Source organism: Heterocephalus glaber, unplaced genomic scaffold (genome assembly GCF_053883595.1).
Source record: "Heterocephalus glaber isolate CG9 unplaced genomic scaffold, H.glaber_assembly_v1.0 deba00001760, whole genome shotgun sequence".
NCBI lineage: Eukaryota > Metazoa > Chordata > Mammalia > Rodentia > Bathyergidae > Heterocephalus > Heterocephalus glaber.
Genome location: NW_028258457.1, coordinates 7,456,187 through 7,476,254, shown reverse-complemented (window position 1 = coordinate 7,476,254; position 20,068 = coordinate 7,456,187). Strand labels below are relative to the sequence as shown.

Sequence of the window (20,068 nt, the reverse complement as noted above, 5' to 3'; positions counted from 1 at the left end):
TTTTCCACGGGGCGAGGCAGCCCGCCCCACCCCCACCTCCCATTAGGTCGCCTCCCCGAGGGCGGGCGGTCACAGCCGGCTCTGCCCTGGCAGCTGCATCCATGGGAACACCTGTCCCCGGGGCCCACGAGCGCCCTGTGCCCCACCTTCCCAGCAGCACGGGGGGAGATAGGGCTGGGGAGATAAGGCTGCCGGGCTCCACGCGTCCCCTTCCACACCTAAGGGTCCGGCGGACCAGGCCCCGCGCCCCGCGCCTCCACAAATACAACTGCAGCGGGCATGCAGGTTTTTTTTTTTTTAAAACAAAAAGCACTTTATTTAACCAAAAAGAAAGGGGGAGGGGAGGGAGAGTTTAAGAAAGCACAATGCACCTGCAGAAAACTATTTTATATTTTTCTTAAAAAAAAAACCAAAAACACAAAGCAAGTAATTTCCAATCACCATTACCAGGCTTTTTTTTCTTTTTTAAACAACATCTATAAAGAACAAACATCTGCTTCAAAACTACAGGGAAGGGAGGGCAGACAGACAGCACCCGGCAGACAAGGGGAGGTTTTGTTATCATTTATTTGTGAAGTTAAAAACGAGCGATAAAAAGTAAAAACTGCCATACAAGTTTTGTTTTTGTTCTCATTGTTTTCAGTTTCAATCTCGTCTTGAACAGATGAAAAGACAAAAGATCAGACCAGTCCTGGGAAGGGGGGGGTGGGCGCGGGGCTGAGCTAGGGAGAAGAGCAGAGGAGAGAGGTGGGGAGGGTCCTGTGACACGGACACCTGGTCCAAGGAATGTTCCAACTCTAACCAGAAGAAGAAAAAAGGAGAGAAAAAGAAAAAAATACCCCAGAAAATAGCAAGAGTGACTTCTTTTTTCCTTTTTAAAGTTTATTTTAAAAACAAGAAGAGGGCTATGGGCAGTAGGGACAAATGGATTGTTTTGCCCACAGGGGCAGTGTCAGGAAGGCTGGGCTGGGGGATAGAGATTTATATATATCTATCATTTTATAGCTTTTATTCTGCTCTTCGTGTTCTCTAAGTTTTAGGGGGTTTTGGCAGAGATTGAATTCTCGCTCTCTTCTAAGGCTGGCTCAACGTGAAGTTCCCGACTGAAAGGAGAGGGCGCGAGACACACAGGCCTAAGCGCGAGGCCCGGCCATCCCTCTCTCACCGCACTGAGGAAACAGTAAACAAAGGAAAGAGCCCCAACAGAACAAATGGGAAACAAGAAAGAATTTTCACAGGTGAAGAAGTTCACATTCATTCGATTCACTGAGCCTGCGGAGAGGGAAGAGACAGGAATTGGTCACCAGGAGAGGGGACTGGGCGAGGCGGGACACCGGGCAGGTGGGGTGGAGGGCGGCGCCCGGCCCCAGGCCTTCGGCTCGGGGGACTATGCGGCCACCTAGTTCACGACTGTCCACTCCTTGCTGGAGGAGGAAGGGGCTCAGCAGAGAGGAGAGAGAAACAGAGGCCACAGAGGAGGCAGAAGCACAGGGGAGGCCAGTGAGAGGGTGCCCTCTGTCTGGGGCACGGGGAGGAAGGCAGGCGGCTCCCGGCGCGTCACAACAACATTCAGAGACCACGGTGTCCCCACAACACCCCTGTGAGGTAGGTTGGAAGGTGGCAATGATCGTCACGCCCACTTCACAGACAAGACCTGGACACAGAGGCAGCGCGCGAGGAGAGCGGCGAGGGGGCGGCGGCGGGAGGGGTCCGGGTGTCCCCTCAGGGCTCCCAGGCCCCTCAGCCCCGCCAGACCGGGCCCCTGCAACGAGTCACTTGGACACCGGATAAGATCGTGGCTTCAAAAAAATAAAAGGAAAAGAACAAAAACCGAAAAGAGTGATGCAGAGGGGGAAATGGACATTTACTTCCCAAGAGGCCAGAGTTTGAGTGGGTCAGCAGCCAGGACGGCGACCGCACAGGCGCTGCTGGCCTGTCCCACCCCCAGGACTACCCACCAGTCCACAAGTTCCACCTCTGGGTGTTGCGCTCCCCAGCATCACGACAGCGTTACACAGGAACAAGCGGCAGGCGGAGGGAGGCCTCTTCCGGTCACCTCCGCCCCGCGTGCGCTTCCGGCGGCGGCAGGCTGGGCGCTCCCGGAGACCTTGGCCACGCGGCCTCCGCTGCAGGCATCAAGGGCACACCCCGCAGGGGAAGGGATTGCCGGCGCTACCCACTAAGGCAGGATGGACGGTGGCCGGGGGTTGGAAGGAGAAAGGAGGAGGAGGAGGGTGGCAATTCCCACTTGCCTGCTGCTGTCCCTGCTGGGTGGGAGGCGGCTGGGGGCCCCCGGGACCGGGAGTCTGTCCGTAGTAAGCGGCCTGCTGTCTGTAATACTCAGCCCAGGCGGCGCTGTAGTCCGGCTGGGAGCCTGGGGGTGCTCCCGGACCCCCTCCAGTGGCCACTTGGGCTGTGGGCGGGCAGAGCGTGAGAGCCCTGGGGAGAGCTGGCCCTGCCCGCCCCGCCGGGGTCGCCCGCTCACCTTGCTTCTTGTAGTACTCCTCCCAGGCCTTCGTGTAGTCCTGCTGAGGGGGCGCGCCGGGCTGCTGGGGCTGCTGGCCTGGCGGGGCAGGGGTGGGGGTCAGAGGCCGCCTGCCTTCTGTCCCACCAGCCTTCTGGCCTGCGCGCCCTAGGACTCACCGATCTTCTTGTAGTACTCCTCCCAGGCCTTGGTGTAGTCGGACTGCCCGGTGGGCGGTGGCTGTGGCGGCTCCCCTTGGGTGGGCGGGGCTGCGGGGGCCGGAGCAGGTCCCGGCACGGGGCCTGGGGGCTGCTGGTAGTAGTGGGAGTAGTAGGCAGCCCAGGCGGCATTAGGGTCTGCGGCTGCAGCGGCGGCTTTACCTATAGGAAAGTGGGCGTCTGGGAGAAGGGGCCCACAAGGCGCCAGCCCTGCCCCCAACCCCCAAGCCGCAGGTCACTTACTTGGGTCATGAGGAGCAGGTGGTTGCCACTGGGGATAGGTATTGCCCCAGCCCTGAGGCGGGTACTGGTGAGGAGGGGGTCCAGCGGCACTGCGGACAGGAGAGGACAAGTGGGTGGGGTGTGGTGGCTCTGGCCGGGGTGAAGGATGGTTGCGGGTAGCGGGGGCCAGAAGCCTAGATCCCCAGGATCACCAGGAGCTGGGCAGACTGCTGGCTCAAGGACAAGAAGTTAGGTGCAGAGTAACACCTCAGTGAGAAGAGGTTACATGTGCTGAACCGTGATCCAAGCCAAGTAAGGAACTTCCTGGAATCCCGCTGCTGCAGTGCTTCCAGCTCGCAGAGATGGACTACTGAGCCGGAAATGCAAAGGTCCTGTGCCCTTTCTAGCCAGCATAGTGACCCCCGGCCCCAAATCCCAGGAAGCAAGAGGAATACTCACTGGGGGGGAGCCCCTGGAGGCCCCTGATTGAAAGGCCCAGGGTTGAAGGGCCCCATGGGACCCGCAGGGCCTGGTCCCCCTGGGCCTGGTCCGACAGGGCACAGGGGACCCTGGAGGTAAGGAAAAGAGGAGGAGGTTAAGTGGGGGAAGGCAGTGGGGTGGGCCCAGGCTTGCACGTAGCCGCCAAGAGCCCACCTCGATCTTCTCCTCGATGAGCTGCTTGGCGTGGTCAATCTGCTGGGGCGAGCCCCGGATGATGAACAGTTTGAAGTTGGGGTCCCCGTTGGGCGGCAGCTGCCGGGAAATCTCTACAAAGGCGCCTGTCTGCTGGTTTATGGCTTTCACATTCTCACCCCCTGTGGAAAAAGGTGGCCAGTGAAGGGCAGGCAGGAGTAGGGCGGGACAGAGGCTGCTTCCTGGGGTGGACTCACCTCGGCCGATGACCAGCCCGCACTTGTGGGTGGGGATGGAGAAGGTCATCTCCCCGCCAGGGGGGCCCCAGCTGCCTTGGCCCCGGCCCCGGCCCCGGCCTCCTGGGGGCATGCCGGGACCTCCTGGAGGGCCTGGGGGACCACTCTGGCAAACAGGGTGGAAGGACCAGTCAGGACCTCAGCCCGGCCCCAGCCTCCACCAGCCTCCTCCCAGCCCTCGGCAGCCCACTCGGGCGCCAGCCTCCTACCCTGAGGCTCTGGAGGAGGTCGTTGATAATCCGGGCTGCATGCTCACACCTGTCTGGGGGGCCCATGATGTGAGCAATCTTCTCCGGTCCTGTCCCATCATCTGAGGCAGCACCAAGAGAGCAGAGAGACTGATTCAAAGAAAGGCAAAACTCCAAACCCTGTGACTTCTGTGACACTGGGCTATGCCAGCGCCTGCCAGGTCCAGAGCAAGGTGCTGCTCTGGGACACTGCTCCCTGTGGGGCTGGGAGGAGCGGGCCCAGTGAGGGTGGCAGCTGAGCTTCTCCCGCCTTGGCATCCCCAGAGCTAACTGAGCAATTGCACAGCACAGATTTCTCAGACATGTAGGCATGTGTGTCCCCCTGCCCACAGACATGCCACTCAGAGGCCGTCATAAGGGCTGGCCAGGGCCCAGGCTGCCCCGTGGCACTGGGCCGTTCAGTGGGGACAAGGAAGCATTCCCTGTGGACCTGGAAAGACCACACAGGGCCAGCACGCATGGCTGCCCCGGAGGCCTCAGCACCTCAGCTCCGCTTCCCAGGGAGGCACTGACAGGTGTGGGTCGGCCCGAGCTATGACCGAGCCTGCTGAGCCGAGCCTGCCCACATGGCTGACCTTGCTTGAACTGAATCCGCACCCCGGCATCATTCTGGATCTTCTTGATCATTTCACCGCTCCGGCCAATGACCACCCCGACAGAATGCCTGGGCACCGGGACCTGGGGAGGGCAGGGTGCAAAGGGTTCAGCTGGTTCCACTGCCCACCTCCTGGCCCTTCCCCTCCACCCCGGTGGACCAGGACTCACATCAATGCCCCCGCCAATCCGAGATCCGTACTCATTCCGGTCCCCAAAGCCACCCTGGTCACGTTCACGGAGGATGTCCATCACCATCTCGCAGGCTTGCTGTAAACACATAGGCGTGGTTGGCATGGGCCCGCCCAGAGTGCCCACCCTGCTAGCCTGCCAGGAGCCCAACAGCACCCCAAAGTGCTCTATCTGTCACCCTAATGGGCAGCCCCCTCATCAGATAAGGAAATGGACACGGTAGGGAGGCAGCTCCCCACAAATGGTGCTTGGAAAGCCCTTCCCACTTTGTGGCTATCCTCAGGGCCACCCAGAGCCCAGCTCCTGGGCGCCCACCTGCACTTTGTAAGGGTCCCCGATGATCCGCAGAGGCTTGTCCACATTCGTGTTCTGGGATCCGTCCTGAATTAGGATCATCTTCACCCCGGCGCGTTCCTTGACAATCAAGGGTAACCGTCAGTGCCGGGCTCTCACGGGGCTCTTTGGTGCTGGGGGTGGGTGGGTTGTAGTTGTATAGACACAAGGAGCTCAGCCACGTCCTCGGTGTTCCCCTCACCTGCAGCTGTTTAATCGTCTCCCCGCCTTTGCCAATGACCAGGCCAGCCTTGCCCGCAGGGATCATAATCTCCTCCTGCACAGTGCCATTCTGACCCCCATTGGCACTGTCATGGAACTGGCCTGGGGGTCCCCCACGACCCCGAGACACAATGTCATCCAGCATCATCTTTGCTTTCCTGGGAAGAGGAAGAACAGTACTGGTCTGGTGCCACCCAGCACAGAGGGGAGGTTTCACCCCAGATGCCAGGGAGAAGGGCCAGGCACTGGGGCTCGGGGGTTCCCCAGACCCAGGAATTCCTGGGAAGCAACCTGTCAACCTGCCTCCCTGGAGGGGCAGGAGTGGGGGACAGGTATGGGGAGTGGGAAGGAGAGGACGCTGTTCGGTCCTCTCCTCACAGCACAGCACAGCGAGGTCCTTTGGGAACTTACTGGACAGACTCTGGGGCTCCGGTCAGGGACACGCTGCGCTCAGGCAGCCCACCGCTGTCTAGAGAGGAGAGCAGAGGAGACAGGGTCAGTGCCCTCCCAGCCCTGGGACTTAGGCCTCCGAGCATCACCATTCCCCAGTCTGACAAGTCAATCTAACTCCCCGCAAATCCCTGGAAGCCTGCTAGATGCAAAACCTCAGTCAAGAAGCTTTGAGTTCAGCTGGGTATTGTGCCAAATGCGTGCAATCTCAGCACTTGGGAGGCTGAGGCAGGAGGATCACTGCGAGCTCGAGGCCAGCCTCGGGTGCATAGTGAACTCAAGGCCAGACTGAGCTACACAGCAAGACTCTGCCTCAAAAAAACCCAAAAGGCTTCGAGTCCATAATGGGGAAAAAAAGATGAGGTGGGGTGCGGGGGAAGCAGGATCTAGGTCTGAAGCCCACACCACCCCTACTCTACTGAGACTCCCATGAGCCCCAACAGCCAATGCATCACATATGTCTGAGAGAATCTGAGAGGGTGCAACACAGGTGCTTCGCAGCTTAGGAATTCAAGGTTCTGAGGACTGGGACTCAAACCCAGCCGTGACCTCAAGCAGCTTAATCAATCTCATACCCAACCCCGACTGTCCTTTTGGATATTTCATTTCAGTGACAACTTAGAAGGCAGCTCAGAGGGTGCTGCCTGGAAGGAGGCACCCTGAGTTTGGTTCTACACTTTCCACCTCGGTGCATCCCCCACGAAAAAAATCAAACAAAAACCACTCATAGCTACACCTCATGGCGGTAGTTTCAATTCTGCACTGAGCCTGGTATATAGCACCCGATAAAAGAGCCAATCTGACTTCTACAGAATCCCAGAAAAAGTTAAGCACTTAAAGAAAAGTGCAAAGAGCCTGAGCCTGCCCCAGCCCCCACCTTGACCCGAAGCTGGCTCTCTCATGCATACCTGGAGAGATCTGTACTTTACAACCTGAGTCCTGTTGGATTTTGTTAATTTGTTCACCACCTCTACCAATGACTAGATGGAGAAAAAAGGAGAAAAACAGATTAGCTGACGGAGCCCAGAACTCAGCAGACTGGGGTCGGGGTTTCAGGGCAGCTCCTCTGAGGAATAGGGGAAGCCCACAAGTCATTTCCAGACAGACATGAGAGGCCCTGCCCTCTGATCATAAGAGAGAACACAGAAGTCCCTCAGCCAGGGCTTCCAGGACACTGCCCCTCACCACGGAAACCCACACTCACTCAGGCCAACCATGCCGTCCGGGACCCTGTATTCTTCTGTCACTGAAGTCCTGTAGAGACACCAAAAGTCAATCTCCAGTGGGAAGACAGAAGCCTGAAAGGGTCTTTTGGAGAAAATGCCCTGCCGGTGCTGGAAGCCACAGCCCTGCCACTTCAGGCTGCAAACCCTGCTTCCCACAAGCTGGGAACCAAGTCTCCACAGGCCTAAGCAGACTCAGATGAGACAGTGGCCACACGGCTTCTCAAGGACTCAGTGGCCCCATCTGTGCCAAAAGGCTTGGTCTGAGGCAGCAGCCTGGGTCATCCCTCGGCCTCAGTGTGAGAGCAAGAGCTAGGAGCTCTTACAGCAAGCTGACAATCATTTTATGTCTCAGTAAGGAGTTGGTTAGGTATCCTGTTCATTTCATTTTTGCAGTAAATCCCATTCACTGTATTTTATAAAACTACCAGCCTGTCGAAAAAAAGAAAAGCTGTGGCCCTTTCCAAACAACCCATGTCAGGTTCACCCACATCTACCTGAGGTGGCCAGGGGCTCTGCAACATTCAGTGGCGTAAGCATTTGCAGAAACCAGAATCTGTGTGTTTGAGCGTCCCCGGCCCTTCCTGCCACCACCACAAGCCTGTCCCTGACCCTACACCGGGCAGGAACAGAGCAGAGCGGGGATGTGGCCCTATGTCCCCCTTCTGCTGGCACGGCAAAAGCCCGGAACAGTGTGCCCCAGACAGTGCAGCGGGAAGAGACAGAGAACGCAGGGTGTGTTCCGCGCCACAACTCACCGTGGTGGAGGGTGGATGGGTCCAAGCTGAGAACCAATCGCTGTGGAGAGAAATCGCCAAGGGAAGTTCAGCTGGGCTCCTCTTTGGAACACACGTGCCTGTCCCAGTGTACCCCTGCCCACACGGCAACTGGCACTTATCACAGCAGTTCTGCACTGGCTCCTACACCTGATGGGTGCTGTAGTCCCTCCTCACAAAAGCATTACTGACAGGGCCGTCACACACAGGGGGTTCTGGGATCCCTAAACCCGTGGGTCCTGGAACGTGAACACTGCGAGCTTCTACGAGGGAGCGGTGCTGTCTGCTCAGTGCTCCCTGCTCCTGACTGCCCACACCCTCCAGCCCCTGAAGTCGCCTGTGCCCACGTCACCCAGCAGACTTACAGTCTCCCTGGGAAGCCAGTTTCTTGCTCTCTGGCTGATCTGTGGAAGAAAGGATGTCAGCTGATGCACCCACCCACCTGACACTGGTGTCCCCTGTTCGGGCAGACAACTCCCTTCCCTGCTGAGAGCCCAGACAGAGTAGGAGAGGCCTACTAGTAGAGAGATCTAGTGAGGGAGGGGGAGGCCTCCTCAACCATGCCACTGGGACCTTTCTAACAAGTGGACAATGATGGTGGCACTGAGTTCTTACAGTTTAGGACCAGGCTTGCTTGGGGGCCAGGGGCTTGAAGACAGAGGCAGAACCAGTCACTGGCTGTCTCTCAGGTAATGCTGCACATCCTAGGTTGGCCCAACTCTATGCAGGCTTTGAGGCTCCCCAGCCTCCCACCCGGGAGGAATGATCTCAGGAACTTACAACTTGGCCCCAGTCACAATCAACCTGCCCTCCTCTAGGTCACCTGACACCTCAGAGTGGCAGACAAAAAGAATGAACAAAGCTGGGATCACCGGGGTTTTAGGAGACGCGCAGCGGCCCCATTCTGAACACCAATCTAACAAATAAGTGCTGCTCCTGCCCCAGCCCTGCCTCCCAGATGAAAAGCAGCCACTAGGAGTTACCTCCATCTTCCAACTGTCTCTTTTGGCCCCCAAAACCAAAATCAGGAGTGCTGTTATTCACGGTTGTGGCAGCATCGCCTCCAATTTTGGCTGCGATCTGGAAGTAGGAAGCACAGAAAAATTACCACCCAAACCCAGCACCTCACACCAGCTGGCTGGGAGGGGCCACTCCCTCACTTGGAGAAGCGCCTGCAGGTGTGAAGTCAGCCTGGAAGGAGATTTCAGAAGGCCTCTAAGTTCTCTAGGAACTCTCAAATCTCCCTTTTCCCTTCCTCGGTGGGATCTGAGCCTTAACGGTGGCAGCCAGGCTGTAATCCACACTGATTCTTTTCTCAGGCATCAAGGAAACAGCAGCTCTAATTTGAGGGAGGGTCCTGGGGTCACTCCCCCACCACCACCAAGAGCAGGACCTCATGCAAGCAGAGAGCTGGATTGTGTGACTCCAGCCCAGTTCTAGGTGTCAACTACAAGTACAACTTTCCTTCATCTCCTTCACCTTCAAAAGTCTTCACAAAAGTGTATGGAACAAATCCCAGGGTATATTTTGCTTCAAGGCACCTGAAATTTTCATGTGACCAAAACAAAAGGACCCCTGCCCCCTTAAGACAAGATCTAGCTCTGTAGTTCAGGCTGACCTCGAACTCAAAGTGATCTTCCTGCCTCAGCCTCCCTAGCGCTGGGATTACAGGTTTACATGCATGGGCCGCCTGGCTGGCTCAAAGATCCTTTTGGAACACGTCACATTTTAGATAAACGAAGAGTAACTTTCAAATAAACTTCAATCCAGTAAACAAATGTTAAGACCACAGCCTGTGGTTTGGAAACCCAAACCCTTAGTTAGGACCTATCTTTCCAATACTCTCAAAAATTACATTTTTAAAAATGCTTACCTTGAGCCAAAGCTCTTGGGATGCTCATATAGGACTGTATGTCACCCCAACCAACAGTACCAACTTCCCCAGTTAAAGCTGTCTCAGAATCAAGACGTTTTGAGGGGCAACCAAATCAAAGGCACCTTATAACTAACCCCACACCGGAGGTGAGGTAGCCAGAGACCACACCTGGGGAAACCGCTGGCGACTAACGGATCCTCCCACCTTGGGAGGAGCCAGTCCTCGGCCCGAAGGCTTTGGGACAGCCTCACAGCCTTCAAGATCGGCCAAGCCCACGGCCCGGCCCGTAGGCTTCCTGAAAGGGCGGGGAGATCTTCCCATTCTAAGGGCCCCCACCCGTCCAGGCAGGGGGCAGGCTGTGAATGAAGCTAGGGAACCCAGCATCTGACACTTCCTGTTGCCATCAGGCCTAAAAACACGACGGTGGGACCCTCTCCATATTTCCAAAGCCATCCAAGTCCCAATCCTCAGGCCCATCTTCCCCATTTTGTCCAAATGATCAGCCACTTTGGCCGCGAAAGGGTCCCCCTCAACACTTTCCAAACAAGATACACGACTGCCCTCCCCAAGTCCCTTCCTTCTAGCACGAGAGGATTAGTGGGATTTGGGTCAAACACGACCCTTCGCCCTAACGTGGAAAGGGCAGGGGCGCAAACCAAGACCCTTCGCTCAGAAAGGAGCGCCCTTTTCTTCCCGGGACCGGGAGCATGCAGGCCCTCGCAGTATAAAGGGAGATTCAAGGTAGGTGCCAGAGCTCCGTGCCCCCTCTACGTTCAGGGGCTGCTCCTGGTGACCCTCAATATGCCCCTACCTCCTGTAAGGGGGTCACCCGCGGAGAAACCTACGGGAGGGCCAGGACCCCGCCTGGCGCCCACGTGACCCGGTGGCGGCCTCAGGCCCCCTCCCCCGGCGACCCCCGCGCGCGTGCACGTGACCCCCACCTCCTCCCCCGCTGGCGCGCGCGCCCCTCCGGCCCGCGGCCTCCTCACCTGGCGGGCCCGCTGCACAGCGTCGGCAAAGGCGTCCTTGCGGGTGCCCGGGCCTCCTCCGCCGGGCGGCTGCGAGGGGCCCCCGGCAGACCCTCCACCCGGGCCGCCGCCACCCGGGCCGCCGCCACCCCGGTCCCCTGCGCCCGGCGGGCCCGGCGGAGGGCCTCCCCCGGCGCCCCCGGCTCCCCCACCCCCGCCGGCGGGGGGCGGCGGCCCGGGAGGGGGTCCTCCTGTGCTGTAGTCCGACATGGCGCGGCGGGGCCGGGCCTGGCGCGGAGGCTGAAGCTGAGGAGGAGGAGGAGGAGGAGGAGGCGGCGGCGGCGGCGGCTCAACGCGGGAACAAGGCCTTGCTCCACACGGCCGCGGAGCACTCTGGGAACCGAGCGGCAGGGAAGACGACGGGGGGAGAGGGTCGCCCCCTCCCGCCGGTGGCTTGATGGACGGTATAGTTTGACCAATGGGGGACGGCCGTCGCTCCCCGCACACCAATCATGGGCCCTAGAAGCGGGCGGCCAATCGGAGTGCCCTGAGGGGTAGTGGGAGGAAGGCGCCGAGTGACTGACTATTCTTGGAGGCAATGGGGTGCGGGCTCCCGGCGCTGGACGGGCAAATCGTGGCAGTCCGGGAAGGCAGGACGCCCAATGGGGTGTGAGCTCTAAATTCCTGGGGCGGCCTCGGAATCGTATTGATGGCGCTGAAGAGTCACATGGGCTGGAAGGCGGGGCTTAGCAAAAGACCTCTTTGGACTGGTAGGGCGGGCGCTCGTTGGGCAGTTAAGCCAATAAACATACAAGAGAGGCAGTGATTGTAGTGATTGTCAGGCAATTTAATCCAATCACTAATGAGTATAGAGTGACGAGCTTGGATTTGCTCTTGATTGCTTTTCTTGTTAACCAAAATCCTGGTCTAGCCTTCACTTCTTATCCAATAGCTGAGCGACAGGGGCGGGTATTAGGTGACTGACACGGCTCTGGACAAGTGGCGATGAAGGAAATAAAATTGCCCAGTTTTGGTGGGAGCCAGTGGAAGGGCAGCGGCGTTGGGGCGGAGTCGGTCATCAAACAGCGAGAGCGGATTAGCCGGAGTCGGAGTGAATGGCAGCCTACGTGGGCGGTGGTGATCGGGTCACAGAGCTCAGGCCTGCAGTCTGGGTTAGGGCCTGAGAGGGCTGGCTAGGTAGGCTCGGCACGTGGCTTGCTTGAAGCCTTGTAGATCGGATGCTACCGGGGTCGAGGTGGCCAGAGAGCTGGGGGGGACCCAGCGGGGATCTTGAGCCCCTACTCTTCTGGGAATCACGGGACCAACTCCTCTCCCCAGGTTTATTGCCTACCTACTGCCTTCACTTAAGGGATCTGAACCCGTGGCTCCTGTCGTGGAACCACGGATCCCAGGTTCTCAGCTCCTAGAATCACGCATCCCATACACGTCCAGCAGAAACTATCTGTATATATGGTTGTCTCCACATTCACCATTAGTCCTAGAGCCAGGATGAGCCAAGCAGAAGGCAGGCTGGAGACCAAACTCAGGTCTCAGGCTGAAGTCTGGGCAGGGAACCCCAGATATCTTCTGAGGCAAGCCTCTAGCTGGTGTTTGAAACCAAAAACTGCTTGAGTGGGCTCTTTGGGGCTCTAGTGGGCCCTCTGGGGCCCAGGGACACCGAAGATTCCGGTCCTATTTCTTCTTAGGACGTGTCATCTTAGCTCATGGCCTACACGCCCAGCATTTTCTTCATGGCTTCATACACCACACAGCTGATGCCACCCGCTGGCAACACCTTCAGTAACCTGGGAATAATGCCTCGATAAAGCCCCTGCCAGCCCTGTTCAGCCAGGATCTGCCAAAAGACTCCACTCATGGTGGACTTGGAGCCCTCCACGATGTCTCTGGAGGCAGAGACAAGCTGAGAACTCGTCTGTTTGGGAAAGCCTAGGAGGTCATTTGGGGGGTGTCTTGGAGGTTAGTGTGAATGTCTGGGTCGACTGTTGTGGGAATTTTGGAGTTATGTGGGAGATAGATGCTTAGCTTTAGTGATTCTTTTGCTTGTTTTTGTTTTTTGAGATAGGGTCTGCTTTATAGTTCTAACTGGCCTTGATCTCACAGTGTAGCACACAGGGTGGCTTTGAATTTGTGATCTTCCTGCCTCAGCTTCCCGAGTGCTGGGATTATAGGCGTGCACCACCACGCCAAGTTTAATGACTTTTGTTGTGTGTGTGATTTTTTATAAAGGATTAATTTGAGGCCGGGAATTTAGCTTAGTGGTTCAGTGAACACAAGCGCAAGGTCCTGAGTTCCATGCCTGGTACCAAAAAAATAAATAAATAATTAAATTTCTAATTTGAGACTTAGGATCAGATTGAAGGGTGAATATAATAAATCTTGGTGGAGCTTAGCATGGTGCTGCATACCTATAATCCCAACACTCCCTGAAGCTAAGGCAGGCGGAATCACAAGTTCAAGTCCAGTCTGGGCAATTTAGCAAGACCCTGTGCCCCCCCCCAAAAAAGAAACTGGGCGTGGTCGTGCACACCTGTAATCCCAGCAGTCCTGAGGCTGAGGCAGGATGATTGCCTTAGTTTGAGGCCAGCCTGGGCTGCATAGTGAGTTCAAGCCCAGGATTAACTACATAGGGAGACCCTGTCTCACAAAATTTAAAAACCCCAAAATCTAAAGGGGCTGGGGATGTAGCTCACTGTAAATGCCCTGGGTTCAATCCCCACTGCAAAAAAAAAAAAGTCTTGGTGAGTTCAGGGGTCAGCAGAGGTGTCCAGGATCAGCTCTGGAGGTCTAGGAGTCAGCTAAAGAGGACGCTGGGAGTTGTGGTGCACACCTGTGATCCCAGCAACTTGGGAGGCTGAGGCAGAAGAGCTAATATGGAGACCTTGTCTCGAAAAAACCAAGACCAAAACAAGAAGATGAGGAAATTCAAAGCTGGAGAAGGCACGCAGGGCATGTGTGGTGGCCACTAGGGCCAGGCTGACCTTGTGCCTGCATCCGGGTGGACACCAAAGTCAGTGGATAACTGGCCATCTATCCACAGGTTGTGGACAGTGTCACGGAGGACAGACTGACCAGGCTGCTGGGGTCCTCCATATCCCTGACTGACTTCAGCCATAAACACTGTAGCATCTGCAAAAGAAGGGACAAGAATATCATTCATAAGAGCCAACATGTGTAGTCAACCTCTATAGATATCCATCAATAAATGAATGAAAGTGTGGTCTCTGTACATAGAGGAATACTTGGGCCAGGGATTTAGCCCAGTGGTTCTGCCGCCTGCCTCCTGCCTTGCAAGTGCAAGGTCCCGAGTTCGATCCCCGGTACCAAAAAAACAAACAAACAAAAAACATAGAGGAATGCTATACAGGTATTAAAAAGAATGAAGTCTAAGCTCAAGGTCCTGAGTTTGATCTCCGGTACCAAAAACCCCCCCAAAAACCAAAAAAAATGGAAGTCTTGTCATCTGCAGCCACCTGGGGAGAACTAGGGAAATTAAGTAAGCCAGACACAGAAAGACGAATACCAAAATGTCCTCCCTCATATGCAGAATCTGAAAAAGTTGATCTCATCCAGAGGCAGGAGAATTACTGTGAATCGGTCTGGCTGGACTACATAGACCCTGTATCAAAAAACAAATCGAGGGCCGGGGATTTAGCTCAGTGGTTCTGCCGCTTTCCTCACAAGCACAAGGTCCTGAGCTTGATCCCCGTACCAAAAAAATCGAGAGAAAGGGAGGAGCAGAAGAAGCTGACTATGGGTGCCAGCTGAGGCCAGCGCTGCCCTCATCTCTGTGGGGCACGTACCTCATAGACCGCTAGGTCAGCGCAGGCATAGGGAATGATGCTGAGCATGTTGGGCAGGTAGCCTCGGTAAAGGGCTCGGGCACCCTCCCACCTCATGATCTCTTCTTCAATGCAGCAGCCCCAGGTACTGGCCTTTCTGGCTCAGGGTCAGCCTGGTCTTGAGCACCTGGTGGGGGGCAGTTAATTTGATTCAGGACCTCAGCAGTGCCACCGTTGGCTCCTGTCCTCCTGACGAGGGCACTGAGGCTGTCAGTCTCGCTCCCTACTCTTCGTCTGCTCCCTGGATTTGGGGTTCTGGTTCCAGAGCTCACGTGTCACCAAGTCACGGGACTAAAGGAGTGGATATGGACGGAGTATGGTCTGTTAGCTTTTCTTGTTTTTTGAGGCAGGGCCCTGCTGTGTAGGCCAGGTTGCCTCCAACTCCTAATGATCCTGCCGAACTGCAGGAATGCATGCACCACAGGGCCAGATTTACCAGTCTGTAGAAACCGGAAGCCGGAGTTTTGGGGAGTGCTTTTGACACAGGATCTCACTATGTAGTCCAGGCTGACCTTGAACTCACCCTGTAGTCTGGGTTGGCCTCAAACTTGAAGTGATCCTCCTGCCTCAGCCTCCAGAGTACTGGGATTATATCCATGTACCACCATGCCTGGCCAGAAGCCAGAATTTTTACAAAATACTACCATATTGAAATATTTGAGGCAGGCATATTTGAGGCCAGTCAGGATTACATAGTGAGTTCAAGGCCAGCCTGGTGTAAGACCCTGTCTCAAAAAACAAAAAAAATGAGACTGGGGATGGAGCTCAGTGGCACTGTGCCTGCCTGGCAAACTCAAGGTCCTGAGTTTGATCCCTGATACAGAAAAAAAAAAAGAAAAAGGCAAAGGCAAAAACAAAACCTAAATAAATCAATAAAATAAAGTAAAATAGGGGTGTGGATTATCATGGATTCAGTCCCCAGCACAAAAAAGAAAACAAACAGCTGGGGATTTAGCTCAGTGGTCCCACTGCCTGCCCTGAAAAGCACAAGGTCCTGAGTTTGATCCCCGGTACAAAAAAAAAAAAAAAGCATGTGAAAAGAAAACAAAAAACCATGGGCAAAATTCTGAGGTGGTCTCTACCATGGTTTGGATGTAGTTTGAGGATTCTACAGGGCTTCCAAGTGTGGAATTTTTTTTTTTTTGGTACCAAGAATCAAACTTAGGATCTTATGCGTGGCACATAGGCACGGTACCACTGGGCTAAATCCCGGCCCCAAATGTGGAAACTGAATCCCTTTGTGAGGTACAAGGAGCATAGAAGCTTAATATGATACTAGTCAAGAGAGAAGAGGGGCTGGGGATTTAGATCAGTGGTTCTGCCGCCTGCCTCACAAACGCAAGGACCCGACTTCAATCCCCGGTACACACACAAAAAAGGCGGCTTCGGGAGGTGACTAGGAATAGAGCTTGGGATCCTGGTGGCCATATAAGAAGGACAGCGTCTAGCACATATGCCCTCTGTCTCTCACAGTGTGATGTCCTCTGCCAGCCTGGGGCTCTCCCAGCAGAAGGCTGTCACCTGAACCGTTGAACCTCCCGTGCTGGGCACTAGATAACACTCTTCCTTGTAAGATCATCCAGCCTCAGCTATTTCGTGATAGTCCGAGCTTCCTCCAGCCATACATAGACCCACAGGGTGCCTCCTGCCTGCCCACTGACCTGTGAGAACCAGAGGACAGCATCCCCTGATTGGGCCAGGGACTGTGCCAGTCCAAGGTCAGAGTTATTTTGCAGAGCTAATTAAAGCACTTATCAGTTGCTTTAAGGGAATCAAAAAAAGAAGGTGTCCAGAGTAGGCCAATCACACAAGAAATCAGGGATTCAAAGCTCTGTTGGGTGTTTTTATTTATGTGGTACTCAGGATTGAACCCAGGGCCATGAGCCACACTCCCACCCCTTCCTGTTGATTTTCTTTTTTAGACATGGTCTTGTTTTATAGTCCAGCCTGGTCTTGAACGTTTTGTTTTTTTTTTTGGTACCGGGGATTGAACTCGGGTCCTTGCGCTTGCAAGGCAGGCTGCGGAACCACTGAGCTAAATCCCCGGCCCTTGTCTTGAACTTTTGATCCTCCTGCCTCAGCCTCCTGAGTGCTTGGATTACAGGAATGTGGCACCATGCCCAGCTTCTGCTTGGTCTTGGAGGAGTCAATTTGCTGGGTATGGTAGCATGCAGCTATAATCCCAACACTCAGGAAGCTGAGGCAGGAAGATCACAAATTCAAGCCCAGCCTGGACAACTTAGCCATTTGGCAAGACTTGTCTCAAAAAAAAAACAAAACCAGAAAAGAAAGTGGGGTGCTGGGATGTAGCTCAGTGCAGAGGCCCTGGGTTCAGTCCAGAGAGAGAGAGAGAGAGAGAGAATGAGAATATAGCAGGAAAAGAAAGCCCCCAAATCGACTGGAACATACAGAGGAACTCAGTAAATTCCGGGGCGGGGGGTGCATCTTGGGTCACTGTGGGAAGGCTGGGCTGGTCCAGGACACAGTGCTGAAATGACTGCCTGGCGCTGTGAAGTCAAAGCTGGACGCTTATCTCCTAATAGGAAAGGGGGGTGAGGAGGAGGAGGAGGAGATGGAGGAGGAGTAAAAGGAAGGGGAGGAGGAGGAGAAGAAACTAAGGAAAGGAGGAGGAGAAAGGAACAGGAGGCTGGGTGGGAGGGTGGGAGGAAGCCGCAGGGCCAGCAGCTGCCAGCAGTGGCGCGCTCACCTCCGTGGGGTCGATGAGAGTCTGAGAGATGGTCATGGCCAGGGAGCCAGCCAGCAGCCGCTCCTGGAAGGCTGGGGACCCATGTTCTTCACAGAAGTAACCCTTGCCCTGGAGGGAGAGAGTGGTGAGGAAGGAGCCGCCCCTGCCTGCCCTGACCCCAAAGTGTGTGTGGGGGGGGGTCGTCTGGGCTGGCCGGGGCAAAGCAGACTCTCCCCACCTGCTCAAAGACCGAGAACTTGCTGGCGTACTCCGGGGCGATCTTGAGCACGTTGATGCCATTGCCCCGCCACAGGGAGAGGATGCCCCCCTCCTGGACCATGCTCCTGAGCCCTCCGAGCAGGTTCATAAGGTTGTTCTTGGAGGAGTAGACCTGGGAGGAGGCCCCATGAGGACCCTTCAGCAAGCCTGCACCTTCACCCCAGCCTGAACCCAACGCTGACCCAATGTATTGAAGATTAAACCCAAGGCCTTTGCACCCTGGACTACCTTCTTGGCTTTTGGAGACGTTGTCTTGTTAACATTGCATTTTTTGTGTGTGTGCCGGGGATGGAACTTGGGACCTTGGGCTTTTGAGGCAGGCAGCAGAACCACTCAGCTAAATCCCCGGCCCTTGTTAAATGGCCCAGCTTGGACTCAAAACTTTGGATCTTCCTGCCTCAGCCTCCCAGAGTGCTGGAATTACAGCTGTGTGGCACTTCTGCAGCTTCCTCATTTAGTCTTCAAACCCACCCAAAGACCTGCACACACCCCACCACAAAGTGTCCCGAATTCCCTGGTCTCCAAAAGCTCAGCTCCGGCTCAGGGTTGGGCCCTGTCCTCGTTGTGGTCCTAGCAGCCCTGTCCCCAACTCCATACTCCCTACACTGGCCACAGCTCCAATCCCAACGTCTCCTCATGGGAGCCCCACTCCACCCTTCTTCCTGAATTCCATCCATCCCCAGGCCCCCACCCTGTGGTCCGGATATCCCGCACTACCCTGTGCACACACCTGCATGTACACCTTGGCGTCCAGAGGCGCCGTTCCCGTGCAGGACACGGCCCCGGCTACGGCGCCCGACAGCAGAAACTTCCACAGGGGCCCGTTGTTCTGTATCTCCAGGACCTCCACAGGGACCATCAGCTGCTCTCCCGTGTCCAGCACCTGCAGGGAAGACCCAGCCCGTGCCTGTCCTTGGCCACCCTGGGCCTTTTGTCCTAGCTGCGTGGCGGGAATCCCTCCCCTGCGGCCCAGGCCGGAAGCCCTGGGACCGCTGTGTTCCCCAGACTAACCTGCTGGCATGGGAGATGGTCAGAATGGCCCTCACCCACGCCACGAAACACGAACTGGGTGTGTGTACATCCGGGGGCGTGAGGACAGAGGCGGCAGGGGTGCGGGTGGGGGTGAGGGTGGAGGTGGGGCAAGAGGCGCAGAGGGGCTTTGAGGGGCCAGGCCTTGACCCTGTGAATCAGGGTCTGGAGCCTGGAGCCAGAGTCATTGGAGTCTTCAGTACCAACAGCCATGGCAGCTGGAGGTTGGGTCGCCCGAAGCGGGACGAAGCACCTGCCAAGTGGGCGTGGCTGCCCGGAGCAGCTTGGGCCCAGCGGTCAAGTCATAGAGACCCTTGTGACCTCCGTGGGTGTGGTGGGCAGAGTGATGGCCCACGCTGCCCCCACCCTGAGGATATGTTGCAGCTGATGGACTGAATTGTGTCCTGCTGGAGTTCTCATGTTAAAGCCCTCTCAGCGGTACAGAATGTGGAGGCTGGGCGTTTGGGAGAACATGTTGCTAGGGTCCACGTGATGGGCTTAGTGACCTTAGTTTTTATTTTTTTGAGACAGGGTCTTGCTGTGTAGTTCAGGCTGGTCTTGGACTCACTATGTTGCCCAGGCTGGGCATCAACTTGTGGTGATCCTCCTGCCTCAGCCCCCTGAGTGCTGGGATTATGCTATTCACCACCACATCCGGCCCATGTGAACTTATAGTATGATTAAGATCTAGATGTCCCCCCAAAGCCTTATGTGTTCAGAGGTGGGGCTTTTGGAAGTGATTGGGTGTTAGGGGTGCTGTACTCATCAGTGGATTCATTCGTTGATTAGTTCCGGGCTGTGTTGTTAGGATGCAGGCCTGGGCTGGAGAGGTAGCTCCTGGAAGGAAGAGGTGGGACCTGGAGGGTTAGGTCTCCCTCCTCTCTCTGCCTCTTGGTCACCACGGGATGGGGGCTCTCCTCTCCCCAGCCCCTCCCACCGTACCATTTCCACCTTGGAGCTGGCCAGCCAAGGCCTGAACTACATAGCAAGACCCTGCCTCAAAAAAGTCTTGCTGCACTCTAAGTTACACTAATGAAGATTAAACCCAGAGCTCAAACTTCATTATGTAGTACCAGAAATCAGAAGACCTCTCTGGAAATCACATAGACCTCTTCTCCTAAAGTTGTGGGTGTTGGGTATTGTGTCTCAGAGATGGAAAAGTAGCTAAGACACAGAGTGCCAGGCATGGTGGTGTACACCTGTGCTTCTAGCACTTTGAGAAGCTGAGGCAGAAGGATCTCAAGTTTGAGCCTTGCCTGGACAATTTAGGGATTTAAAGAAACCCTGTCTCAAAGTAGAAATAATGAGTGAGGCATGGTGGTGCACACCTGTTATCCTAGCACTCAGGAGGCTGAGGCAGGAAGATCACCCCGAGTTTGAGGCCAGCCTGAACTACATAGCAAGACCCTGTCTCAAAAAACCCAAAACAACAAAAAGTAAAAATAATAAAGAGGACTGGGGATGTAGCTCAGTGTGAAGGCCCTGGGTTGAATCCCCAC

At 55.8% G+C, this 20,068-nt stretch overlaps 2 protein-coding genes across 2 annotated transcripts; both read right to left on the bottom strand.

Moving 5' to 3' along the window:
- Positions 1–549: 549 nt before the first annotated feature.
- Positions 550–11,128, bottom strand: Khsrp (KH-type splicing regulatory protein). The gene is made up of 19 exons (XM_004865619.4): positions 10,737–11,128; positions 8,855–8,951; positions 8,237–8,275; positions 7,854–7,893; positions 7,077–7,126; positions 6,781–6,852; positions 5,834–5,891; positions 5,403–5,580; positions 5,183–5,281; positions 4,847–4,945; positions 4,657–4,759; positions 4,043–4,143; positions 3,795–3,939; positions 3,559–3,719; positions 3,364–3,473; positions 2,926–3,014; positions 2,644–2,844; positions 2,486–2,563; positions 550–2,413 (listed from the first exon to the last, which is right to left on the bottom strand). Exons 1-19 carry the CDS (start codon positions 10,983–10,985, stop codon positions 2,136–2,138), a joined length of 2,247 nt encoding a protein of 748 aa, XP_004865676.1. The 5' UTR covers positions 10,986–11,128; the 3' UTR covers positions 550–2,135.
- A 1,142-nt stretch (positions 11,129–12,270) lies between these two features.
- Slc25a41 (solute carrier family 25 member 41) lies at positions 12,271–18,423 on the bottom strand. The gene is given in 7 exon segments (XM_021245134.2): positions 12,271–12,617; positions 13,715–13,862; positions 14,537–14,648; positions 14,650–14,702; positions 17,283–17,390; positions 17,500–17,652; positions 18,271–18,423. Coding segments are annotated over 7 exon segments (876 nt in total). The 5' UTR covers positions 18,400–18,423; the 3' UTR covers positions 12,271–12,444.
- Between the last annotated feature and the right edge of the window lie 1,645 nt (positions 18,424–20,068).

Coding starts and splice junctions, on each gene's coding strand:
- Khsrp (XM_004865619.4), bottom strand. CDS start 10,985: ATGTCGGACTACAGCACAGGAGGACCCCCTCCCGGGCCGCCGCCCCCC. Junction 5,581..5,833: donor GGAGCCCCAGAGTCTGTCCA/GTAAGTTCCCAA, acceptor TCCTCTTCCCAG/GAAAGCAAAGATGATGCTGG. Junction 4,144..4,656: donor GCGGATTCAGTTCAAGCAAG/GTCAGCCATGTG, acceptor GTGCTGCCTCAG/ATGATGGGACAGGACCGGAG.